Raw genomic sequence first — 24,798 nt, forward strand, 5'->3', positions numbered from 1 at the left:
CACCAAGGCTCATCCTAAGCTTTTGCCTTTGAAATCCTCATTACTCAACCTTTGATTATTTTATTATGTCCCTCTACCTTTGGAAATTTCTTTGATCCATTAAATTTTTCGTGGGGATATTTGAGAGAAAATTTTATGGGGCAAAATAGGGCTGGTTACAACCCCATCCTACCCCACTATTGGGTGAAGAGAATAGAAAGCATGTGGCTTTCCTTTTGCATTTTCAAGTTTTGTTTTCCATCAAGTTTGTTTGTCCAAAATTACATTAAACATGCTGGCTTTTATTATATGCAAAATGAAAAAAATATCCAAAATTGGCCAACTGAAAAGGGATAACGGCTCATGGTCTATGTCGTATAGGCAAGAAAAAAGTAACTTGGATCTAACCATGAACACCCCAACTTCCTAGATACCAACCCTCAAATCCAAGTCTTCCCAACTCACACAAACAGGCTCCCATCAAGGAGAATTTTTCTTCCCAACTATTCTCCCAAAGGCTGCCAACAAGGCATCCTTCTTCCCAACTATTCTCCCAAAGTCTGCCAACATTTGTCTGGTCAAGCTAAGGACAACAGATTCTCTGAATTAGTTCTTACTCTATTCTTGAAAATTGACTCATTAGGTATAGACCATATGGACAACATCGTAGTAGCTTGTATGTGTTCCCAACATGTCGCAAAGGAAGCCCTTGAGTATATCCTAGCATCTATAGTTTCCAATCGGTTTTAAGAGAAGACTTACACACCAAGCCAACCTCCCAAATTGTTGTCGTTGCTATACATCGTAGCCTCCTAGAGACATTGCAAGCCCATTGCAAATGCATAGTACTCTCAACATACCATTCACATAAAGGGCACATGGGATTTTGTTTAGAACATTGGGCCATTCTACTCCTCACAAGACAATTATGAAGACTCTTCTAAAGAAAATTGGCTTTGCTCGATCACCTTGAATACCAACATTGTCTCCTTGTCAAACAACTCAAACATCCCTAAGAGCCCACACAAAATTCCAACTAGCCCTTCTCACATTCCACAAATGTAGCCAATATGTGATACCCTTTTATGCAGAGAAAGTGCTACTATAGTTCCCTAGGGCTTTATCTTGAAAGGTGACTATCTAGCTCCACCACACCCCTCATGCAAACTGGCATCACCTCGCAGAATTGCACGTCCCTTCCATTTTCATAACTTGACTACACCCTTTCCACGCATCAACTAAATTAGCAACCAAGTTAGGCATCTATTTTGACAAGCAATGCAACATTCCTTTTGTTGATATCCGGGAGCCCTAGTCCCCCATTATTCTTAGTAGCCTTCATGGCCTCCCAAGGTATATAATGCCATTTCCTCCTATCCCCCTCCTCAGCCCAAATGACTCCTCAAAGAATTTGTTTCAATCTTATTGGAACTGCCAAATAGAGACTAAATAAGTCATGGCCGCTAAAACATGCTTAACAATCAACACCCGTGCATTCCATCCCATTTTGACTCCATACCAGGCTCTCACCTTTTGTCAGATCCTATCTTTAAATCTCTATCTCATGGTTAAACATACCCCTAAGGGGTCACCCTAATACCAGACCACAACCCCTCTTTACACCCAATTCATCGGCATTTGCCCCAGCCAATCTGGCTACTCCCCACACTCATTGTCCAACCCGAATACTATGTCCCAACTGCAAAACAACCCTGAGGCTTGGTAGAATCTTTCTAGTACCAAGCATAGATTCTTCACACTCCCCTGCTCCTCCAAGGGTAAGGTCACCATGTCATCTACAAAAAGGGAAAGACCACCCCCTCTAATCTCCACTTTAGCTACCCCTTTCTTTATCAACTGAATTTAGGGAACGGTACACAAAGCAGACAATAATGGTGCCAAGGTACACCCCTATCGAGTAGACCTTCTTAGATCGAATTTGGCTACTACCCCACTATTCAAGCAATGCACAGTTGTGCTACATTACCAAATAGAGATTTCACCATTCTGCAAAATCCTTCACCGAAACCCAGCTTATCCAAGATTGCCAAGATAAAGTCCCACCGAACCTACCATAGGCTTGATCAAAGTCAAACCCCAACAACACACACTTCTAACCTATTTTTAGTTGCATAACCTAAAGTAGAAGAAACATCCAAAATATTCTCAAATATGTCTCTAGATTTGACAAACACATTCTGCTTCCTGTACCACAAATTTCATACAAAGATATCTGATTCTCCCATCCATAGCTTTTGCAACAATTATCTTGTAAGAAGTTTTCAACATAGTTATAATTCTCCAGTCCCTTATTTTCAGTCTATTTTGCCTTTTAGGATATACTTTTATTAATCCCAAAACTCTTCATAGAATTTTGCGTGTGAGCCCATCCGAGCTAAGGGTCTTATCTGCCTCCAACGAGTCAAGTGCTTCCCAAAGTTCCTTTTCAAAGAAGACCCTTTCTAGACCAACTCATTGACCAACATCAACTGGAGGGACTAAATTCTGAGTCAGCTCATTGAGATTATTCCTCCATGCTTCATCCTGATCACATTCAAACCCAACAATTTGTGCGAACTCCTCCCTGAAACCTCAGCCACATTTGATGCCACATTCCTTCAAGCAATCTACATAGATCCACCATTTCCCTTTGATGCTTCTTCCTAACACTCTGAGAGAAAAACTTAGTGGACAATCACCCAGCTCTAGATTTGAAGAGGGTGGTGGCTGAGAGCTCTAATGGGAGGAAATGTGTTGCTTGATTCTGCTTTGTCTAATCATTGCCCGGTACTATGGTCCTTCTCTATTCTTGGGGAGGTAGGTAGATCTTTAGATATTCCTAACACATTTAATAAGACTTGCTAAAGAGGAATGGGTTTTGTGAGGATGTGGGCAGGACGTGGAGAAATGAGACAAGAGGTATGTTAGACCCATGTGCTCACTAGTATTAAGGGTTGCCAAAGCTTGGGATTGTAAGTTGCACAAGGAAAAGAATCATTTTAATGGCTTGCTGGTGGAGTGCATGGCCATCCTTAGAAAGGATCTGGAGCTTGATCTATCTGATTCTATTTTAGTTACATTACTGACAGAAGTTGAGGAGGCATTGATGGTGGAAGCGATGGGGAAGACAGAGAGTGCTAGATTAAAAAATCAACTTACATTGCTCTATTCTCCTCCCCTTGGCACCAACCATATTTTCCTTACCTTTTCCAGTCACCCCAACCATATTTTTTATCCTTTTCAACACACCTTTTGGAAAGTGCTTACCTTACGAGCTAGATTCCTGCACTTGCACATTCCGACTTCTCCTCCAAGAGCCAATTCTTACGGTTAGCATCACGTAATTCCTCTTCTAAACCATTTGCAGATTTAACATCAATTGCAACAGCATTCTCGCTTCACCTTCTTTAGGCTTCTCCCCTGTCTGGGGCAGCTCCATTAGAACTTTCGCTTGATCCTTCAGTTGGCCACTCCTCCTACAATTGTAGAGGTTGCTTACCACGCCTCTGGACAACCTTCCAATCAGCCTCATCCATCGCTTCCTTCTCCTTACTTGATTTGCCTTCATCCACGAAGGAATCCACCACCATATGTACTTTATTATGTAGGGATGGAGCCCGATCCGACCTTCCCACACCTTGCATGCCACTTCTCTTGAGCTCAGTAGCCTCCACTCTCTTGGCATGCTAAGAAAACAATATAGTTTTTTGGAAGGAAAAACGAGGTTTTCAGTACTCTAGTGAAACTATGGATGTAATCAGCCTTTGTCCCCTTAAAAAGGGCAGACTTTTTATATTTTTTAGACTATTGTAAATATTTTTTGTCGTTAATATGAGTTACTTTTCACCCGCCAAAAAAAAAAGTGATCTAATCTAGACCTGAAGTGCAATGAGAGACCCCTAGAGTATACTCCCCAAGTCTTTTCTTGGGGGACTCTAAGGGAATGTGGTTAGGCAGTGGGGGCTTAAGGACCCCCCACACATCGCACTTCTCAAGGCTTTGTGCCCTCTAGACAATGTGATGCCCCTTCAACAACCACCCATTGTGTACATTCTTTAAATACTCGTTTTATCAATCAAGAACTTTTAAATAGGCAAGGAAAACGTCAAGGGAGAAATTCTCATCACACCAACACCACCTCCTTGTTCTTATTTTCATTACAAACAATCCGCTCCTACCTATGATTTTGCCAAGGAAAGGTATGCCCACTTCCTCTTTTTCTATCCCTAGCTTGAATTGTCTTTGCAACCAATACCACCTTCTCCCACTTGAATAAGTTTTGAGCTTTGTATTGAAAAGTGGCAGTCTTATTAAAGAATTTTATGTATAACTAATGTTTGGTTAAGAGGGCTCAAATGCCCAAGAGTATCTCTAAAATGAGAAGTGACTTACACAACAAGAGAGAGTGAAGGCAAAGAAGAAGATGAGAAAGTGGGTGCTTGAACATTTTGAGGGGTGGAGAGGGGAGAATGGACCTACAAGGACATGGAATTTAAGGCATGATTTACTCTTTGGTATATATGTCTTAGTCAAAAGGAGTTAGAGATAACCTTGTAAAGGAGGTTAAGAGTGGGTGGGATGATGCATCTTTTGCCATTTTGTTTGTGTTAAGATGGGGTTTGCAATGGCTCTTGTAATGCTATTGCCGATCCCATTACATCCAAGCTTGACGGCCTTCCAAGAGGTCGTGACCTCCCATAAGTGTGATGCTTGGTCACATCTTATGAAAACAGGAAGCCTTTTGAGGTTGCTATTGTTTGCATTGTATGGATGATGAAGTTATTCCCTAGTCTGAGCTCAAGTGAGGACCTTACCACCATTAGTGAGGGTTCGAGTTGGGTTGCATGCTTCTATTTTGCAAGGGCTTCAAGGTTGGGATGATAGGCAAAATGATTCCTAGGGGTGCTTTTGAAAAACTCTTATGTTAGACAATGAAAATTAGGATGAGCCTCCAATTGCTTGGTTATTTACACTCAACAAGTTGAATGCCTTTTGTCATTTAGAAGGCCTGCCGAAAAGGAGTTGGAGCAAGGCTGTAGCTTCTTGGCTACATCACGATAATGTGGGATTGGAGATCAAGAGCTTGAGAGCTTGAGAGAGAGAGAGAGAGAGAGAGAGAGAGAGAGAGAGGTTGTCTTTATAAGTGAATACCAAAATCTTGACTAGCGTGCCCACATTAGAGGAAAGTTTTTCCGAGGAATTTCCAATACGCTAATTAGGGATTCGTGTTACTTTAAGAAAGGGTCAACGACTTTTTGAACGAGGGACCCAATTTAAATATAGGCTTAACGACTTTTCGAATACTTAAGAGAAAAGTGTTAATCAACAGTCAACTACTCCTTCTACTTCTTAAGTATTAAACCCATTTCATTTAACCTTTCACATCATCCCTACCAATTTTCTTGTTCATTCCCACTTTGGGTCTCCTTAAACCCTTTCTTTCTTTTCATTCAACCCTCCCCAATTCTCATCCCATCCCTCTCTTTGAAAATCCATTTCCTCTTCATTCTTCTTCTTCCTTCTCCTTAACGCCTTTCTTTTCATTCCAAGTTCCAACCCTGCCCAATTTGAGCTCGCCTCATCCCTCTCTTTAAACCCCATTTCAGCTCACTCATCTCTGCCCAGTTCACCACACACAGATGTTGGATCAGCTCAAGGGGGAGGGGTTTAAAAGCGAGAAATTGGAAGCCTTGAATTCCATTTCACTCACTGCCCATTCTCTCAACTGTCTGCCCAATTCTTCTTCCCCTGTCCAATCTCACCTGTGCAGTAGCAATTAAGCCCTTCAGCTGCTTCATCCTCTTCTGCAACCCATTCCTTTCAAGGGCCACGCAGAACTCTCCTCAATTCTTCTTCCTCTGCAAGAAACAGAAAAACGCCATACTAGATGCTCTCCTTGAACCCATTCAATTGCTTCATTTCTTTTCATTGAACTCTGCACCGTTCTTGCAAATCCTGCTCTCCTTGAACCCATTCAATTCCTTCATTTCTTCTCATTGAACTCTGCACAATTCTTCCTCCTGCTCTGCGGAGCTTTCATGGCGAAAACCCAGCCGTTGATTTCTCGTGTCCTCATTCAATTCAAACAAAGCACATATTGCAGCTTTTCCTGTTGCTGTGTAGCTATGATGGATGATGATCTCTGGTGGAGAAGCTGAGTAATTCTTTCCTTGGATCTCTAAGCTCTTCTCTTTCATTCAATTCATTCGCCATGGTGAACTGTGCCCATCTCTTCTTCCTGTGCACCCTCTCATTCTTGGCCTTCCTGGTCACCTACACCACCATCACCACCTTCGCCCACCTCAATCGCACCTCCCATTCTGCACCCATTTCCTCCTTTGACCCCCTCATCCGCATGCCCTCTCACGTCCTCTCTCAGAATAAACAGAAACGCCTCTTCCATACCGCCCTCACTGCCACCGACGCTGCCTACAATCGCTGGCAATGCCGCATCATGTACTACTGGTTCAAGCATTTCAAAGACCTCCCTGGCTCCGAAATGGGTGGATTCACCCGAGTTTTGCATTCTGGGAAGCCTGACAATCTCATGGACGAGATACCGACCTTCGTTGTCGACCCCTTGCCTCAAGGACTCGATCATGTGCGTCTCAGACACCACCCGTAAGCTCAATTTTGTCTTTCTTTGCCTCAAGGAACAGGAATGTCTGCATCCGCCCCTCAAATGGGGAAATCTCCTGCACTTTTCTGCGATTGTCATACAAAACAAAGAGGAAGTCGTGAATGCTCTCATAGAGCATTCTTCAGTCTGTACGCTGTGCGGTGAAATATCACCCGAGTGTTCGATTCGCTTTTGCTCACATTGTCGTGAGGAGATTTTGAAAGGGTTTAAACGAGTTAATCTATACCGTTTTTCTCTGCAGGGATACGTGGTTCTCAATAGACCTTGGGCGTTTGTACAGTGGCTTTCGAAAGCCAAAATCGAGGAAGAGTAAGTCTGAACGCCTGAGTCCGATTCCATCTTCTCAAAATTTGGAAGATTTCGAGCCGAGTCCGCTTCAGAGATGCAACAACCTGATCTTTGCTTACCTGTTTCCTTCGATACCGCAGATATATTTTAATGGCAGAGCCTGATCATGTCATCGTGAAACCGTTACCGAATTTGGCCACGGAAGATCTACCTGCAGCTTTTCCTTTTTTTTACATTACACCGAAGGAGCATGAAAAAATTCTTCGTAAATATTTTTCGGTGGAGAAGGGTCCGATTACCAACATCGATCCCATTGGAAACTCTCCGGTTATGATCAAGAAGGTATATCTGATTATCTTATGTTCCAAGCTCCTACTCACTTCTCTTTAAATGTTCTGTGCCAGACATCTTGTGCCTCTTCCAGACTGAATTTACATTTTAAAGTTCAAAGTATTTTAGTTAAGTAGCAAACGCAATTTTATTCTCGGCGCTGTTCTAGGGCTCACATTTGGGTCTTATTACACAGGCATATCTTGAGAAGATTGCTCCTACATGGGTCAACGTCTCGTTAGCCATGAAAAATGACCCAGATGCTGACAGAGCTTTTGGCTGGGTTCTAGAAATGTAAGGCATACAATTTGAGAGGAAGATGAGCTTGAACTAAGGAAAGGGACACTGAATATCTATGATACAAAAGTCCTGACATGTGGTCCCATCAATGGCTGCAGGTATGGCTATGCTCTGGCTTCTGCCCTTCATGGAGTGCAACATATTTTGCGGAAAGACTTTATGATTCAGGTGATTGTATGTAATGACTTTGTGAGCACGTGTCAAGACAAAGCTGTAGGTCCAGGCTTGTGGCCCAATCTAACTTGGCACGTGCCTCTCCTTCCAGCCTCCTTGGGATCTGGAGATTGGAGAAAAGTTCATCATTCACTACACTTATGGATGCGACTACGACTTGAAGGTAAGACTATTGCTACATGGTTATGCTACGTCCATTTGGGCTATTGAGTTTCATTATGCTACGTCCATTTGATTATTGCCAGGATATTGAGTTCTATCGTCTAGGAATTTGCAGGGACATATGTTTCTTCTAGAAAATTGTTTCTTTACATTGATGATAGAAGTATGCCTGACATGAGGAGGTTTCCCACCACAAGCTTCTTATGAAACCAGCTTTCAGCCAAAATTGTGTCCTTTTAGCTTCAAGAAATGCTGAAAGAGACTACAGCGAAAACTAAAAAACGCTTGTAGAAATAGAATATGGCCAAAAGCGTGTCCTTTCAGCCTCGAGAAGAAGTGAAAGAGACTACGTGAAGCTAAAAAACATTTGTAGAAATAGAACATGATCAAAAGCCCGTCCTTTTAGCTTCAATCAAAGCTGAAAGAGACTGGTTGAAAATTTAGAAAAGGAAAGAACAAAAAAACATTTTTAGAATATTGTGATTCCATGGAGTACATGAGGAATGATTGAGCATGGAAGTTGGTCCTCTAGCAAGTTCAAAATAATTATTAATGACTGTCATAATAAATAGGAGTGCAGCCATAAATCAGTTAATGCTTCCTTTCTGTGCTGGGCCTTTTATCAGAAAAGCTCTTTGACAGGTGCCGGGACTCTCAAGGGTCTACTGGGAAATAATAGAAAATTTATATACCTTTGTAAGACTGGAATATATCCAATCATACACAACCATTTCCTATAGGGGAATTAGGGGTCCATGGGTTAAGGCATAGACACCTACCCCATCCTATTGGCTGAAACAGGTACGATACCTCTAGGAGCGAGGCATTATGTCAATTCATGGCTTACCTCAACAAAGTTTCAAAGATGAACACCAGTAGGATACCACATAAGGCGATGGAAGCTACACAAATCACGAGATGGCACAGAGAGGGAATGAAGTGGATGGAATCATGGGGTATAACAGCTGCTGATACACCAGAAGATGCACGTTTAAATCAAGGAGTTAGTGACACAGAAAATGTTACAGAAACTATGGCAAGACCTGGGAGCAAAAATACAATTCTATAAATAGGAAATTAACTCAATGAATGCAAAAATATATCGGGGGAGACATATGAATATTTAAAAGGCATATAATCTGAAAAATCAGAACCAGCTTACATGATCTAGAGGTGGAGAGGGGCAGGACCCAGAATCCCTAGAGAAGAAAGGATCTGACCCAAAGGGGAGGTAGAAAATGTGCAGCATGTACTCCTAAGATGTAGAGCCTACACACATATCAGAGAAGGTTATGTGGACAGTGGGCGGCAGAGATAATTCAAATAATCTGCTGGAGCAGCAAGCCAAAAAGCTAGGAACTACTTAAAAGAGGTTTTGGAACACAGCAACAAGGCACTAAGGCTAGCACACAAGCTAGCCTGACAAGTACTCACTACCTAGCAAATTTGTAGTATTTTCTTTCACTGAATGTAAGGGATCACTATTAGTTAGTAGTGATCGCAAGTCCCATAGATCGTGAAGGGTCTCAGGCGGACTTTAGTAGCATCATATCACATCATTTCTCTGTGTGTGTGTGCGTGCGCGCACACTCACACACACATAGATTGCACGATTTTGATTTCTCTGCACACACACAGATTGCACGATTTTGATTGCACATGTAAGTGCAGGCGCGGACACATTCTTGGGGGGGGGGAGACAGAGAGAAAGAAAGAAAGAAACATTTATTAACGTCTTCGGGAGGCCTCGCGGGCCTATGAGACAGTGCAAAATAGAGGTAACTTGTACAAACCACAGTGGGCTGAAGCAAAGGGCTCGCTAAGACCCTAGCTGAGTGCTAAAGTGCTAATCTAGTACAAAATAGCAAAGTAGCAAAATGTCCTAGTATCAAGTGCTGAGAGCTAGTGCACCAAGTGCATGTACAGGCTCCATATACCCTGGTACCGTGGTGGCTCTCTGATGGGTCGAGAAGAGCTCATGTATCCGCGTTTGTCGGGCTGCGTCCCGCGGCGGTGGAGGTTGTGGTCTCCTCGATCTTTGTATCCAGTGGGCTACATCGTCGCCCCTCGTGCCATATGCGCTCTCTGCGTGCCTCGCCTGACAGCGTCGTGGTGACTCCCACTATGGATCCACATTGCTCTCGTGTCCTCGAGCTCCTCCACCTCAATCTCACCCGGGACTGGCTCAGATGTGTAGAAGTCGGTGACGTGTGTCTGTGCTCGGTTAGGCTTAGTGTCATGTGGCGTCGTCTCTAGCTACTCCCTAGTCTGCCGCAGTGATACTGTCCTCGTATCTCATAGTATACCGGGCAGACACACAGAAGATGCTCCTTTGTCTCGATCTCTCCCATTGTGCAAACTCTGCAAATCCACTGATTTCTAGGTATGCTTGCAGCTCTCCCTGCCTCAATCCTTAGCTGGAGGGACGAGACCCGTATCTCTCCGATGGCAATCCTCAGTGCATGTGAGACTCTCCTATCCTCAAGGTATGGGGGTTTGATAACAAGCCCATGCTATGATAACCTCAGAAAGTGATCATGGTAGAATTGGATCTTGGTAGGGAGCACCTGGTCCCCCTCCCAAGTCCGAGATGTGTGGAGCTGGAGGAGGTCCAACCGTATGATACAGTTAATCTCATCGTGTGGGATCAGCTCGGGTGGAGTGTCCATGTTGTACTGAAAGGGAGGGAGCCTGTCCATCTGAATGCCGTGGCTATCAAACGATGTGGACACACGCGCATACCATGCTGTGTGAATACCACTCTTTGCTAGTCGCCTGTATGACTCTAGTGCTAGCCTCGTCATGGCAAACTCTACCCGTATAATCTGATGGGGGCTGAGGGCTTACTCCGAATCATCCTGGATCCCATGGTCACCTGTAGCCTCTCAAATCTCTTCTGCTGAAAGATCACTCCCCTAGAAGGGCAATGCATACATGGCAGTCAGTCTCACAAGAGTGTCGAAAAGCCAGCCCTTCGTCGGTGGATCCTGGAAGTGCGCATGGAAACATTGTCTCTCTAGTCAGGCTAAGGCACCCTGCCCTCGTGTGAGTCGTGCTCTTGCGGCGTGGGTCATCGTGAAGACTGGCCCAGTGAACACTGTCCCCAAGTATGTGTAGGACTGCACTATCTCCATTGGCTCCTCTCGGTAAGTGAAACAATGTCGGTGGAGAACTGCTCAGGATGTATTAATGTCCACGGGAGACCAACAGGTCAAGGGGATAGTAAGAAACCAGCTAGTACATCCGAGCAGGGAGGGCACAAGGCAGGCTGCAGCTCCAAAGGGGCCCTACATTGTACATTGTAATTCTATCAGCTTGTAGGATTGGCGACGAAGAACCTTGATTCGTATGTCTCGTGTGCTGAGTGAATTACGGCATGCCCTCCAGAGTAGCGAATATTAGTTGTGGAATCTGGTCTATCTTCATCATCCTCTAGCTACTCCCTAGTTTGCCGCAGTGATACTGTCCTCGTATCTCATAGTATACCGGGCAGACACACAGAAGATGCTCCTTTGTTTCGATCTCTCCCATTGTGCAAACTCTGCAAATCCGCTGATCTCTAGGTATGCTTGCAACTCTCCCTGCCTCAATCCTCAGCTGGTGGGACGAGACCCGTATCTGTCCGATGGCAATCCTCAGTGCATGTGAGACTCTCCTATCCTCAAGGTATGGGGGTTTGATAACAAGCCCATGCTCTGATAACCTCAGAAAGTGATCATGGTAGAATTGGATCTTGGTAGGGAGCACCCAGCCCCCCTCCCAAGTCCAAGATGTATGGAGCTGGAGGAGGTCCAACCGTATGATACAGTTAATCTCATCGTGTGGGATCAGCTCGGGTGGAGTGTCCATGTTGTACTGAAAGGGAGGGAGCCTGTCCATCTGAATGCCGTGGCTATCAAACGATGTGGACACACGCGCATACCATGCTGTGTGAATACCACTCTTTGCTAGTCGCCTGTATGACTCTAGTGCTAGCCTTGTCATGGCAAACTCTGCCCGTATAATCTGATGGGGGCTGAGGGCTTACTCCGAATCATCCTGGATCCCATGGTCACCTGTAGCATCTCGAATCTCTTCCGCTGAAAGATCACTCCCCCAGAAGGGCAGTGCATACATGGCAGTCAGTCTCACAAGAGTGTCGAAAAGCCAGCCCTTCGTCGGTGGATCCTGCAAGTGTGCGTGGAAACATTGTCTCTCTAGTCAGGCTAAGGCACCCTGCCCTCGTGTGAGTCGTGCTCTTGCGGCGTGGGTCATCGTGAAGACTGGCCCAGTGAACACTGTCCCCAAGTATGTGTAGGACTGCACTATCTCCATTGGCTCCTCTCGGTAAGTGAAACAATGTCGGTGGAGAACTGCTCAGGATGTATTAATGTCCACGGGAGACCAGCAGGTCAAGGGGATAGTAAGAAACCAGCTAGTACATCCGAGCAGGGAGGGCACAAGGCAGGCTGCAGCTCCAAAGGGGCCCTACATTGTACATTGTAATTCTATCAGCTTGTAGGATTGGCGACGAAGAACCTTGATTCGTATGTCTCGTGTGCTGAGTGAATTACGGCATGCCCTCCAGAGTAGCGAATATTAGTTGTGGAATCTGGTCTATCTTCATCATCCTCTGGCCATTCAATGCTATGTGCTAGAGTCTTAGTGTACGTATCCTCCTTGTTGAACCAGCCCTTAAGAAGGCCTTCGATCCTGATCTTCAATGCATTGCTGCGTCTGGCTTTGTGCTGCTTGAATGCTGAATATATTTACCTTTGTGTCCAGCTCTACAATGACTTCCTTCTTGATTGTTTGCACTTCTGTGTGAACAAGATCCTTGACTTTTGACACCACTTGGGGAGTAGTAGGAGTGGCCTTGCAGGTCTGCACAGCGATTACGGTTAGCTTCCCAGTCCCTTTGAGGTCCTGGATTCGGCCGGCTACCAAAGCTGCCATCTGTAACCTTAGTTCTTGTACTTCTTTCTGTAGTTTGTAGATAGAAAATCTGTTCTTGGGGGCCAATGATAGGCAGTCAAGCCCCCCCCCCCCCCCCCGCAACACACACAGACAGATAGAGATGATGATTTTGACATCCTTTGGAGACTTACTAGGACCTATGGGATGGTGAAGGCTCGTGCAACATAGAGCATGGATGGGCGCATAAGCAACTTATGCTATTCTAAGCTACATCAGTTATACACTGCGTGTCTTTAGATTAGGCTCTGAAATCCTTTATGAGTGCCTTGTCCATCTCGATGAATTGCTCACTTGCCTCCTTTTCTGACTTCTTTTACCTTTTCTACTTCTGTTTCTTTTTTATCCAATTGAGCTCTTATGAGTTCTTCAGCTATCCACACCTTGTACCTTTCAGTTTGTTGGTTTGTTTGAGATGTTGACTCTTTATATGCCTTTGTATTTAAAGTGATTACTGCATGAGCTTCGTCTTGCCTTACACCTGAGTCATCTTGTCAAACGATGCCTAGTGTTGCCTTACAGATTTTATCAAAGGTCTCATCGAATTCCTGCACATACCTGTCATTTGGGAGCCCACCTATTCTGACCTTGGTTGCACTTTCTTGCATCTCAACATACTCTTTGGACTCATCTGCCCATGTTTCAATTTCCCTCTTTAATGTAGAATTCACCTTGTGCTTAAATATTGATTCAGTTTCTTTCACCTTCAATGATACTAGTACCATCTACTGGCTTCTGGAGTGCTTCCAGCAGCATGCTAGAGGTCAGCCAGAGGCCATCTGGGCAGATAGAAAGGCTTCCATGTGGTCAGATCTGAGTACACATGCAGGCTGACATGTGGGCAGCACCCTAGGCTGTTGCACAAGGCCCTGCAGATACAGTCGGCTGACATTGACATGTTCACAGACTGGGTTGGCCGAGTTGTACTGGTGAGCTGGGATCTGATCTGGTCGGCTAGATTTGGAAGGGCTTATGCCCTAGATAAGGGCCCCATTGCTGGGGGTCTGACATCCATCTTGTGCCTCAGATTTGGGCTGCATCCAGAGCAGCAGGGAGGCCAGGGATAATTCAGGAGAACACTCTCTGCAGCAGCAGGAAGAAGATGAGGAAAGAGAGCATTTGGAGCCAGATCTTTCCAGCCCACTGAAGCTCCATTGGAGCATGCAGGTTGACAAAGATCAGAGGTGCTCGATGGAGGTAGAAGGCAGCCTATTGGAGTGCCGACAGTCCACATCTAGGCAGCACACAGGCTGCTAATGGTGGTGGTTTGAGCACAACAGTTTGTAACAGTCTTTGCCTGTTTTGTGAAATCTATATTATATGGTTTGGCTATTCTACTTCATGAGCATGCTTTAGATTTGTACGTGTGGTAGACCTCAAGAGTACTTGTTCAGACAAGTCTATGGGAGTAAGATTTGATTTACGCTTTGTGTGATTTCTGGGCATATTCTTCCATTGCGTGACTGTTGGCTACAGCAGGTAACCTACATCTTTGTTTTCTAGCATGGTATTGGAGCCCTAAGAGAAATTCACAAGAGCATACTGCCTGGAACAGAAGACCTTTGCTTGAAAGGTGACCTGAGTTCAGAAGGTGCAGAATTATGGTTGACTCCTTTGTTTGAAGGACAGGTATCTTTGCAAGAAGGAAGGGGACCTAGATTCAAATAACTGTTCTTGTTCAAGTAGGGATTGCAAGAGTTTGTATTAGTTGCATTTGTGTTGTTAGGTCTGTCCTAGGATCTTCAGTCCAATGGCTTCACATGTGCTGATCCCAAACTTAAGAGAGACATGACTGTTCTCCTGCCCTGCCTTTGGTTGTGCGCCCTACTGCTGTCCTGCATGGATGCCCACGGCTCCAATGGCAGCCGGATTGATTATTCTAGGATCTTCACTCCAATGGCTTCACATGTGCTGATCTCAAACTTCAGAGAGGCATGACTGTTCTCATGCCCTTCCTTTGGTTGTGCGACCTGCTGCTGTCCTGCCTGGATGCCCAAGTGGCAGCCGGACTGCCTATTGGCTGCCAAACTGCTTCATAGGCCCACTGTTCTCCTGACCTGCTGCTGTCGTGGATGACTGCCCAAGGCTGCATGGCAGCTGCACTGCCTATTGGCTGCCACTGGGCTCTATGGCAGCCTGCTTGGATGTCCACGTTGCATTGCTGTGTGTTCCTTTCCCCTCCCCCTTCCTTGGCTGACGACCTGCATGCTGCATCCTACCTTATTGTTTTCATCCCCCAATGCCATTGTAAATAGAGGTGCACAGATGGAGGAAAAGCCTATACTGCTCATCAAGATAGAAGATGGGGAAGCATGTGCATACCATTGAGGGATACATGTGAAATCCCCTTCTACTATGGTCAGAACAGTCTAGTCCACTTGCATGGCCTCCTTCTATGTGAACAAGATTCTGGATGATCATTGAAGATTGCTTGTCCATTCAAATTGCCTCATGAATCCACCTAGTGCTTGAACTTGTTGAAGAAAATCCTCTGTTCGCGGTCCTACATTTGAATCTATGAAGAAGAATTCGCTGTCCTCAGCATCATCTATCTATCTTGGATAATCCTCTATGGTGTGCCAATGCATGTTTCAAGCCTTCCACATGAAGGAAATACTGAATGTTGTCTCAGGGAGACACCCATATGTTTGCCAATCCCGTCATGGCCACATGCAGACTGTAATCATAGATGGAATCATTGCAATTGAAATGAATTTCTGCCTGATAGACAAACTTCAGACCTGGATCAAAATAGGTCCATTGTACTTTCAGATTTGATCATTGTGGCTATGGAACTGAAATTTTTTATGCAATTACTTTCAAGGGATAATGCATTACACAGCCTTATGTGCATGCCACTATTTCAGTCCATAGATTTATGGAAACTTGGTTATCAGCTGACGGAAAATCCTGCAATGATATCAATCTTGGGAATTGTGCCTCATATGAAGAGCTTAAGCAGAGGCAGCTCTGCAAAAGAACTACTTGAACTTGAAAGGAATGATGGCAAGAGAATATATGACTAGTCCTTGCCATTTGAATTTGAGTGTTGATGTTACATGCAATTTGCTGGTGTTGTGTGGGAAAGGGTCAGAAGCATGCAGCCAGTGAATGGTAATTTTGTTACAGATTTTGGTTGCAACATATCTTTGATTATCAACATATTCAAGTTCATGTCTCACCTTGAAGAAAGAAGGCGTACTCATTATTGGATCTTGGTCAGTGGGATTTGAGGATTATGGCAGAGATGACTTGCTCATGGCGTTCAGCTGCAGTCAATATGGAATGCCTACTCAAGTCTATGGGTCAGCACATGCACTTTGGGTTACACATGGCTGATAGCTTTTGGGGGATGCAGCTGACCTTTTCAGCCTGAACCAAATGGAGGTCAAACAAGATCTGGCATTTGCCTGTTTTCATCCGAAGCCATTGACAAATAAAGATTGTGGGACCATGCTACATGACTCAGCAGGTCTGATTTGTGTCTCTCAGATTATTTGGCTGTACAGAGATGCACCATGTTTCAGCAAAGACATCATCCTTGGAGGACATCCAAAAGACGTGTGTGTTAGTTGTGAGAAGTGCAGCGATGCGGAGCAACAACAGAGAGAAAACAGCAAACACTTATGAGAGAAAACAGGAGAACAAGAGAGACTTGCACAGGATCTCAGGAAAAACCTCCTCTACTGCTGGAGAAAAACCCTCCACTGGTGACTGCTCCAAGTGTGAGCTGAGATGAGAAACAATGAGGGGAGGGGCCCCTATATATAAGGCCAGCCCCCTGCCCAAAAGGACCGACCAGAGGGGGGGAATTCAGCCGACTAGGGTCAGGCTGACCAGCAGGTCGGGTCTCATGGCCCTGGTTGGGGCTTGCATACCCCGCCAAGAGGGGCACCACCTAGGTGCCATGTGTGGGGCCTGGAAACAGGCCCAATGTGAGCGCATGTGCCCCCCCCGCAGCAGGCCCGTGTGGCCTCGTGCTGTCCCGCAGTAGACGTGGACTGGTGACGAGCTGGTACAGGCTCCGTATGCCTATGCTCCTGCTCCGTATGGTCCGTGTGCAAGGACAGCCATCGAAGTGTTCCCCCTCTGCCTCTCCTAGGGGTGGCAAACCCACAAGCAAGGCCCTCACTCTCCCTCACATGGGCGGGCAGACCCACAACCAAGGCCCTCACTCAAGGAGACATGAGGTGAACTCTAACATTAGCATCCAAGTACTGGAGCCCTGCGTTGTCTCATATGTGAGAATTCTAGACCCATAGAATGTTGGGAGATCAGAGAAACGTACGGAGCCGTTTGAGTCCAACTACAGCAGCTATAATGAAGATGATTTTCAGTTCTTCACATTTGATAAGGGCAGCATAACCAGAGACGCAATGCAAAGACATCTCATTGAAGTGCTCATTGAAGCTACCATGTGGTGTATATGGCAAGGTAAATGCCTCCCATGTGGAGAAAAGTGGACAGCAAGCACAATGGGGTGTGTAGAACGAAACCATGGGGACATCCAGAACTTTATAACTATGGAGCTTTGTGATGATGAGCGTGCCAGGATAGATTAGCACCCACATGACCCTCGAGGTGGCACAACACCCAAGGCAAAGGAGTATATCACATTTCGTTTTGATCCTGTGGCATGCATGATGGAGTGTGTCCTTTTTACAGCAGGGGGGCCTTGGTGCCTAACCATCACCTACAATTTTGAGGACAAAATTATTTTTCAGGAGGTATGGTTTGTAATGAAGGCCAAGATTGGGCCATGTTAGTGAGGGTTAGGACTACTTTGGCTCGGGGATGTTTAGGCCTAGAGATAGGCAAAAAGGAGATATAGTGGAGGGAGACTACGTAAGTCCACCTCCCCACCCTTTATACGGACTTTGATGTGACCTGTACTCTTATCCTACTCTCCGCCTCCCTCCTCCTACGTGTCTTCTTTCTCTCTCCCTCTCTCCCCCCTACCCCATTCCTTCAGCTCTCTTCCCTCTTCCACTTCCTTTCTCTCCCTTCCTCTCATTCTATCCCTCTCTCTAAATCAGCCCCTTTTCTAAATCAGCCCCATGTAGAAAAGGGGGTAGGGGCTGATTTAGAGAGAGGGATAGAATGAGAGGAAGGGAGAGAAAGGAAGGGAAAGAGTGGAAGAGTTGTGTGTGTGTGTGTAAGAGAGAGAGAGAGAGAGAGAGAGAGAGAGTTTATTAAAAAAGACCGAAGAGTCTATGAAACTTAAAGAACGTGATACAACGAGGAAAGGTTGGAGCCTCTTAGCGGAGGTCTATACCCATGACCAATATAAAAAGAGCCATATATATATTGTAATGAATTGCTGCAAAACTGAGAGTGGAGGCTCAAGAGAGAGCCAACATAACAAAACTCTAGGGCTAAATGCCCTAACCGGACCAAGTGTCCTAACTGACCTAGGTGTTACATGTACTAACTGTACCAACAGACCTAACTGACTGTAACTAGGCCTACAAGGCACATACCAAGGAATAAGTGGCACCTATGGATAGTCTATAGAATGGCCTACAAACCCCCCTCCATGGTATGGGCTGAAGTATCGTGGACATGACTCAGGATACTTGAATATCTAATGTGATGGTTGCACATGTTCATCCTGTAGGGATATAGCAACCTATGATTGTATAGAGTACAACATATCAAGTCACAAAAGGTACTAAGTTTAAAGCTTGCCGAAAAGCTTTAAGCTTAGGTCGAGGTAGAGCCTTTGTAAAAAGATCTGCCAAGTTGTCTTCAGTAGTAGGAAGTAATGTGCTTGCTAGCACCACTATCAAAGAACTAGGCCTGCATCATGAACATCAGAAACTATCATGCAGGCATCATGAACATCATGAACATCAGGATTATACTGACAAGTAACCAAGAAAGCCCAATGCTGGTCTTGTGCAAAATTAGCTGACTCATGTCGATCTTCTGCACTAGGAGAACCAGATACTGCAAGACTAGACTCTTTCTTCTTCTTTTCAGATGCAATTCTCTTCCTGCAACCAATACATGCCCCATCATGTATGACCACATGGGGTAATTTGTGCCATCAAGCTTGTCATCAGCCCCAAGCATCCCAAACAAATCATCCTTATTGCCAGCCATTGTGCCAAAAATGCAAGTCAAAAGCACCAATCTGACAACGTAAATGAGAGGAAGGCAACCTCTCAAAATCAATTGGCAAAATTCAGCTCAAGCTTCAAAGCTTATCACTGCAAAAGACTCTGATGTTCCAAGGTGTACCTATTGCTAGAAAATCCCCAAAAGGCAACACAAGGCCTTCCAAGGCAACACTGGGCCTTTCCAAAACGCAAATGAAGCAGAAATCGGAAAGAACCAATGCAACAACGGCTTACCCAATGATGTAGGCCGAATGGACAGCAGTGAAAAAGCTCTGAATGCGAGCAGAGAGATTCACCCTTGAAGGAGAGGTGAAAATGAGAGCAAAGGGCAATGAGAAATGCCAATAGTGGGCTGGAAATGAGAATTACAGCAAGAGAAAATGCTCCCATGAGGAGGAGAGCACTTGGAAATGAGAGGAGAGTGATCCAATGGAGGGGTACTCGTAGTCGAGGCAAAAGGAAGCCAAAAGAGAAGGAATGGGCTCAAGGAGAGGCCTCCGGATTGCAGCAACAAGCTCCAAATATCTCCAAATGCCAAGCACGAACCTTGAAATGAAGAAATGTGATGAGAAAATACTTCAAAAGGCTGGCATGCACCTTGAGGCAGACCTGTACTGCAATAAATGCCTGCTGAGATTTCCATACAGGGTGTACGGACCACACGTGTGAAAAGGTGCAGAAAAACAGGCCGTACTGCTCTTAAATGCTGGCGCAATTGTCCGTACAGCTGCAGAAATGAATTTCCGTACAGCCTCCAAAATACATTAAATGCTGGCACAAACTTCTGTACAGCAATAAATGCTGTTCTAACAGGTCCATATGGCTGTACGGATTCACACGTGAGGTAAATACAGCAGAAAAGTGCTCCGAATGCGCCTCCCTTCGTGGTAGCTGCTCCAAAATGCAGTCTTCTCGCATCAAAACCAGGGTTTTCACGACAGAAGTGCTTGGAGAGGCCTCAAACACTCACGGGTGTGTAAAAACCAGCAAGACCAGCAGGAATGAGGGCTCAAGAGGCTGCCAAACAGCTTGGGAAAGCTGTCAATGGATGAGGGAATGGATTCCTGACCTGCTCTGATACCACTGTAGCCTAGGGCAAGCAATGGAAGCTCAAAAATGGAGGTGATGAGAAAAACGAGATGCTGTAATGAATTGTTGCAAAACTAAGAGTGGAGGCTCAAGAGAGAGCCAACATAACAAAACCCTAGGGCTAAATGCCCTAATTGGACTAAGTGTCCTAACTAACCTAGGTGGTACATGTACTAACTGTACCAACAGACCTAACTAACTGTAACTAGGCCTACAAGGCACATACCAAGGAATAAGTGGCACCTATGGATAGCCCATAGAATGGCCTACAACCAATTGGGCCTCCTTTTTTAATGCATCTTGGTGTTTCTTGCCTTCCAAGAAGTAGCCTAGAGTGCTCTAAGGTGCCCTCCATTGTTGAGAGAGTGATGTAATGGACATGCCGAAGTCTCTCATGCCACAATTTGGAATGCACTTCTGATCTAGGACTAAGACATGCCTTTCTTGTGTGTTGAATTCTACCTTCATCTTATGCTTTGCAAAAGAAAGATTCGGAATAGTATGGCCTCTCCACCTTAGTTGGTGGTGAGAGGAGTGTCACCAATCCCTTTGATGAAAGGAGATCTTGCTAAGGTTTGGAATGGTAAGGCCATTTAATCACCTTAGTTGGTGGTGAGAGGAGTGCTGTCAGCCTTTGATTGGACAATCGTGTTGTCAGTCAATCCCTTGAACCACCCCTTCCTCTTTTTTTTTTGCAAGAAGTAAATTCTTTTAATGCTTGAAAAAACCATGCAACCAGCTTCCAATAGGAGCTGTCGATGAAAATAAAGAAAAGACTGCTTGCAATAACCATCCATTTTCGGATCTCATGGCTCATTGCCTATAGAGAGTCCGAAATAGGAACTAGCAGCCATGATGGTGGTCTATATGCCCAACGAATAACCCTCGCAAAAGGGGTGTAGAAAACTCCTGCTGGCCATGTCTAGCAGAAACGCTCCCACCTCTCGATAGTCGCTCTAGAGCTTGGAGTACCACGCTCCCAAATGGCGCGCACTGTGAGATGACCAGATGGCTACTAGAGTAGCCGTAGGAGGGATTGACTAGCCCTCCATCACCCTGCTACATCTAGCCACCCATACGTTCCAGGCGGTGATGCTAGAGACGGTCTCCCAAACACCATCCTCTGGGAGAGCTGGTGGGCATGAGCAGGTGGGCTGAAGTGCATCATGGATCTCAATCCGGGAAACCTGTTGTCCATGTATCCTATAAGGCGGTGTGACAGGGTCGATCGCAAAGGCGTGGCCGAACCACCCCTTCCTTGTTGGACACGTGCTTAGATGCACGATTGTGTGCAATCCACTCCTCTTTTGTTACATCCCTGGCTAACCATGTTACATCCCCCCACAACACTTTGAGCTATATTGCATTCTTTACAATGCACGGCAGGGTTTGGTCTGCATCTAACTCAATATGCCCCTACTTCAGATTGTTTCCTTTGAAAATTTGGCTTAAGGTTAGGGGAGACAGGCTAGACAGTTTGTTTTTTCGTTTGGTCTTCTTCCATGTTAGGCTATGAGGGATCAGAGTTCAGAATTATTGTTTTGCAGTTCTAGAGACCCAGGAGTTGGCAGATACAACTACGGGTAATCATTTTGCCTGTGGGTCGAGAGGCTGTCTGCTCGCATGTATAAGAGCCTGTTCCCGCTTAGGGCCCCTTGGGCGTAATTGCTACAAAGTATTGCTATTTTTGAAGGCTTGCAAGGTCCATGCTAGTCACCCCGATAATCAAGGGGCCAAAAGTTGACATCCCACCGCCCCGCACAAGAATCTCCCCACCTGGGGGTGGACTCAGCACTAAAAGAGGCTGACCCTGTTTATGGAGGCTTCCCAGCCGGCCTGCTGGTCCTGGGTCTCACCTGCTGCCTGATGCCTATGTGCTAGCTGTGATGCGGCTGCACCACTAGCATGGGCCCTGCTTGAATAACTCTTGATCATGCAGAACTGGCTGTTCTTACTCTCATGAATAAATGTCTTCTATGAGTGGACATGGACGTCTTCTTTACACACCTAATGATTTTGGTTGCCTCCAACGTATGCGAGATGCTTCAGTGTTATAGTCCTAACTGTCTCCACTCAGACGGTCATATAAGACCAACAAGCTTTTAGTAGACTTGTTCTGCCTTGGTTGACACTGGGAGAAATTTTGTAAACTAATGTTATTTGTGAAATTATCAACTTGAGCATTTTATTATAGCAGAGTTTCAATTTATGTTGTCTGTTCATGTGCTTGTTGCTGTAGGGTACCTTGACGTATGGTAAAATAGGAGAGTGGAGGTTTGATAAGCGATCTTATGGTTCTGGCGCCCCTCCAAGGAACTTGCCTCTACCACCCCCAGGGGTACCAGAAAGTGTGGTATGTTATTCTCCCGCTTTCTTATTCAGTTTGATTCTTTGCCACATTTTTTGTAGTGCTGTACCTTAATGAACATACTACCAAACCTTCAAGACCTAAGTAAATGCCAATGTCTAAATCCCAGGTCACCTTGGTCAAGATGGTGAATGAAGCAACTGCAAACATTCCCAACTGGAAAGAAGGGGAATAAAGACATACATTTTACAGTGTTACTTTCATACATCTCATCCAGCACTTTCTACCCGTTTTCACAAATTTGACAATGTTAAGCTGAATAAAAGTTCATATTGTGGAATTCATACAACGGCAGAATCTACAAATGTATACAGGCACAAGCAGAGCAAGAACATGAGAGGGGAGAACACACAGCGAAACACTACAAGGATATGGAAAGACAAAAAAATATCTGGCTACTAGACAAGCCAGGGGAATCAGGCTTTTATAAATTTCCCCGGGAAAGTTGTATCTTTATGTGCAAAATTTTTCCATTCCTTGCAACACCATTTCAAAAGTGGAAAATTTTAAAATTTTAGCAGCCTGTTTGATTAGATTCAGTTTCCTCTTGTCTTGGAAATAGTTCTGGTTGTGGCATTTTCTTACAGATATTAAAACCGCACAGAAATGTTGCTCTGCAATTTTGTTAAGCACCGAGTGTGCTATGTCTATGTGAAACGCTTTGCATGTGAGTGCTCTAAAGATGACGGAGCATTTGTACATTCTTCACTAAGATTGTCCCAATACCCTATGATGTTTTATAGTGTGTCACATGTGAATGTGTAGGGGGTTTTCTGAAACATTTATATCATAAGCAGGATCAAATGTAGGCTCTTACATGAAGTAAGTCTAGGCTGCGAGAGAGCAGGTTTGCATATCAAGAGCTGTGGTACAAAATGCATTGTTTTAATCAGCCAGATTTGTGCACACTTTGGCCAAGAATTGGATTGTGGAGCAGTGAATTTTGTTGGTGCAAAATCCATAGCAAGTAAATGTTATAGAGGTCATATATTTGTGCATCTATATGTGATGGCTCACAATCCCTTTGATGTGTTTGGAGTCCTCACTCGAGAGGACAAGTTGGATGGAACTAACTATTCCCTTCGGAGCTTAATCCACTACTTGAACTCTTCGTCGGAGTCCTCTTTGTTGGCTGACATGTGTCTTGCCCAGGATGCGCTGAGGATGGGCTACAAGTGCTCATTATTGTATATAGGACTAAGTCCCCATAATCCATGTTTCAACCAGTGCCAAGGCTCCCCCTTAAACCATTATGTACATGTGTGTGAGGTGTGAAGGCCACCTCCTCCAACATCCTTGGCGATTGAAGCGCACACAACCAGCATCATGACCACAAACAACACGCAGTATCACAGCTTCTTGTCACAAACACAAGCACAAGCCCTTCAATAGCCGTTGCCAAGCCTAAGAATTGCCCATGCCATGCCAGCTCAAGGCGATTGAGTCTTCAGATGCCATGTCCAGATGCTTGCATCAAGTAGTCAGGAGCCATTGCCCAACACAGTTCAGCTTACCAGTTATTTGGATGCTCCATGGGTCTCGATGTCTCACGATAGTGCATAGTCCAGAATTTATCGAGTTACAGCTTGCTCTGATACCATGTTGATGGGGCATGTATCATGTCCAAGACGCACGAGTAGGGGGTCCCACTCCCTTGCCTCCTAGCCACATAGCCTCCAGATCCTCCCAAAAGATCTTAGGAGGGATACTCTGGAGAGTCTCATTCATGCCATTATATCCAAGGGCCATAAGTGCTCATTTTTGTATACAGGACGAAGTCCCCTCAATCCACCTATTAAGCAGCGCGCTCCTCCCTTAAACCATGATTGTGTGAGGGATGAAGGCCACCACCTCCAATAGTATTTGTCTTTTCATACATCGCTCGATCCTTCCATAAGGGGTAATCCAAACCTTGACAGGAGCTATATGGAAAAATATGTCAGTCAATGTGTGGTGGAGAGCAAGGATTTGCTACTACCTACAAAGGTAAGGCAAAGATTTTTGGTTTTCAATCAAAGCATGATGCATGATAGTCATCTAGAAAGGACAAGAAGCAATAAGATCTCTGAGTATCCAAAGAGGATTGCAAGGGAGAAAAGGGAAGAGTCTGGCATGACCGTTAAGATTTTTCTGATTTGGATGCCAGTAAGGATGATGCTACTGCAAACTTTGTAGAGCATGATTAGGCATGTTTCACTTGTAGTTATGATGCCTCTTAGGAGTCGGTCTCATTCAGTGTTACTAGGCACATAACGTCTAGAAAAGGCCAATTCGATACATTGTATTTTGCTCTTGCCACTAACAATTCTTCTTATCTCATTACAAGCATTGAGGAGATCTTGCTTATAGACATCTCTGGCTCTTATCTTTGCCTTTATGACGTTTTGTTTGTT

At 45.0% G+C, this 24,798-nt stretch overlaps 1 protein-coding gene across 1 annotated transcript; it reads left to right on the top strand.

Annotated features, from left to right (window-relative positions):
• Positions 1-5,396: 5,396 nt before the first annotated feature.
• LOC147881026 (hydroxyproline O-arabinosyltransferase NOD3-like) lies at positions 5,397-23,101 on the top strand. The gene is made up of 8 exons (XM_087369770.1): positions 5,397-6,580; positions 6,861-6,928; positions 7,048-7,249; positions 7,434-7,531; positions 7,636-7,705; positions 7,803-7,874; positions 22,277-22,390; positions 22,515-23,101. Exons 1-8 carry the CDS (start codon positions 6,191-6,193, stop codon positions 22,578-22,580), a joined length of 1,080 nt encoding a protein of 359 aa, XP_087225896.1. The 5' UTR covers positions 5,397-6,190; the 3' UTR covers positions 22,581-23,101.
• The last annotated feature ends 1,697 nt before the right edge of the window (positions 23,102-24,798 follow it).

This window comes from Dipteris shenzhenensis, chromosome 31 (assembly GCF_047967505.1).
Source record: "Dipteris shenzhenensis isolate YYH24624 ecotype China chromosome 31, Dip_SZ_1.0, whole genome shotgun sequence".
In the NCBI taxonomy this organism is placed as follows: Eukaryota; Viridiplantae; Streptophyta; class Polypodiopsida; order Gleicheniales; family Dipteridaceae; genus Dipteris; species Dipteris shenzhenensis.

Coding starts and splice junctions, on each gene's coding strand:
- LOC147881026 (XM_087369770.1), top strand. CDS start 6,191: ATGGTGAACTGTGCCCATCTCTTCTTCCTGTGCACCCTCTCATTCTTG. Junction 7,532..7,635: donor TTTGGCTGGGTTCTAGAAAT/GTAAGGCATACA, acceptor CAATGGCTGCAG/GTATGGCTATGCTCTGGCTT. Junction 7,875..22,276: donor GATGCGACTACGACTTGAAG/GTAAGACTATTG, acceptor TTGTTGCTGTAG/GGTACCTTGACGTATGGTAA.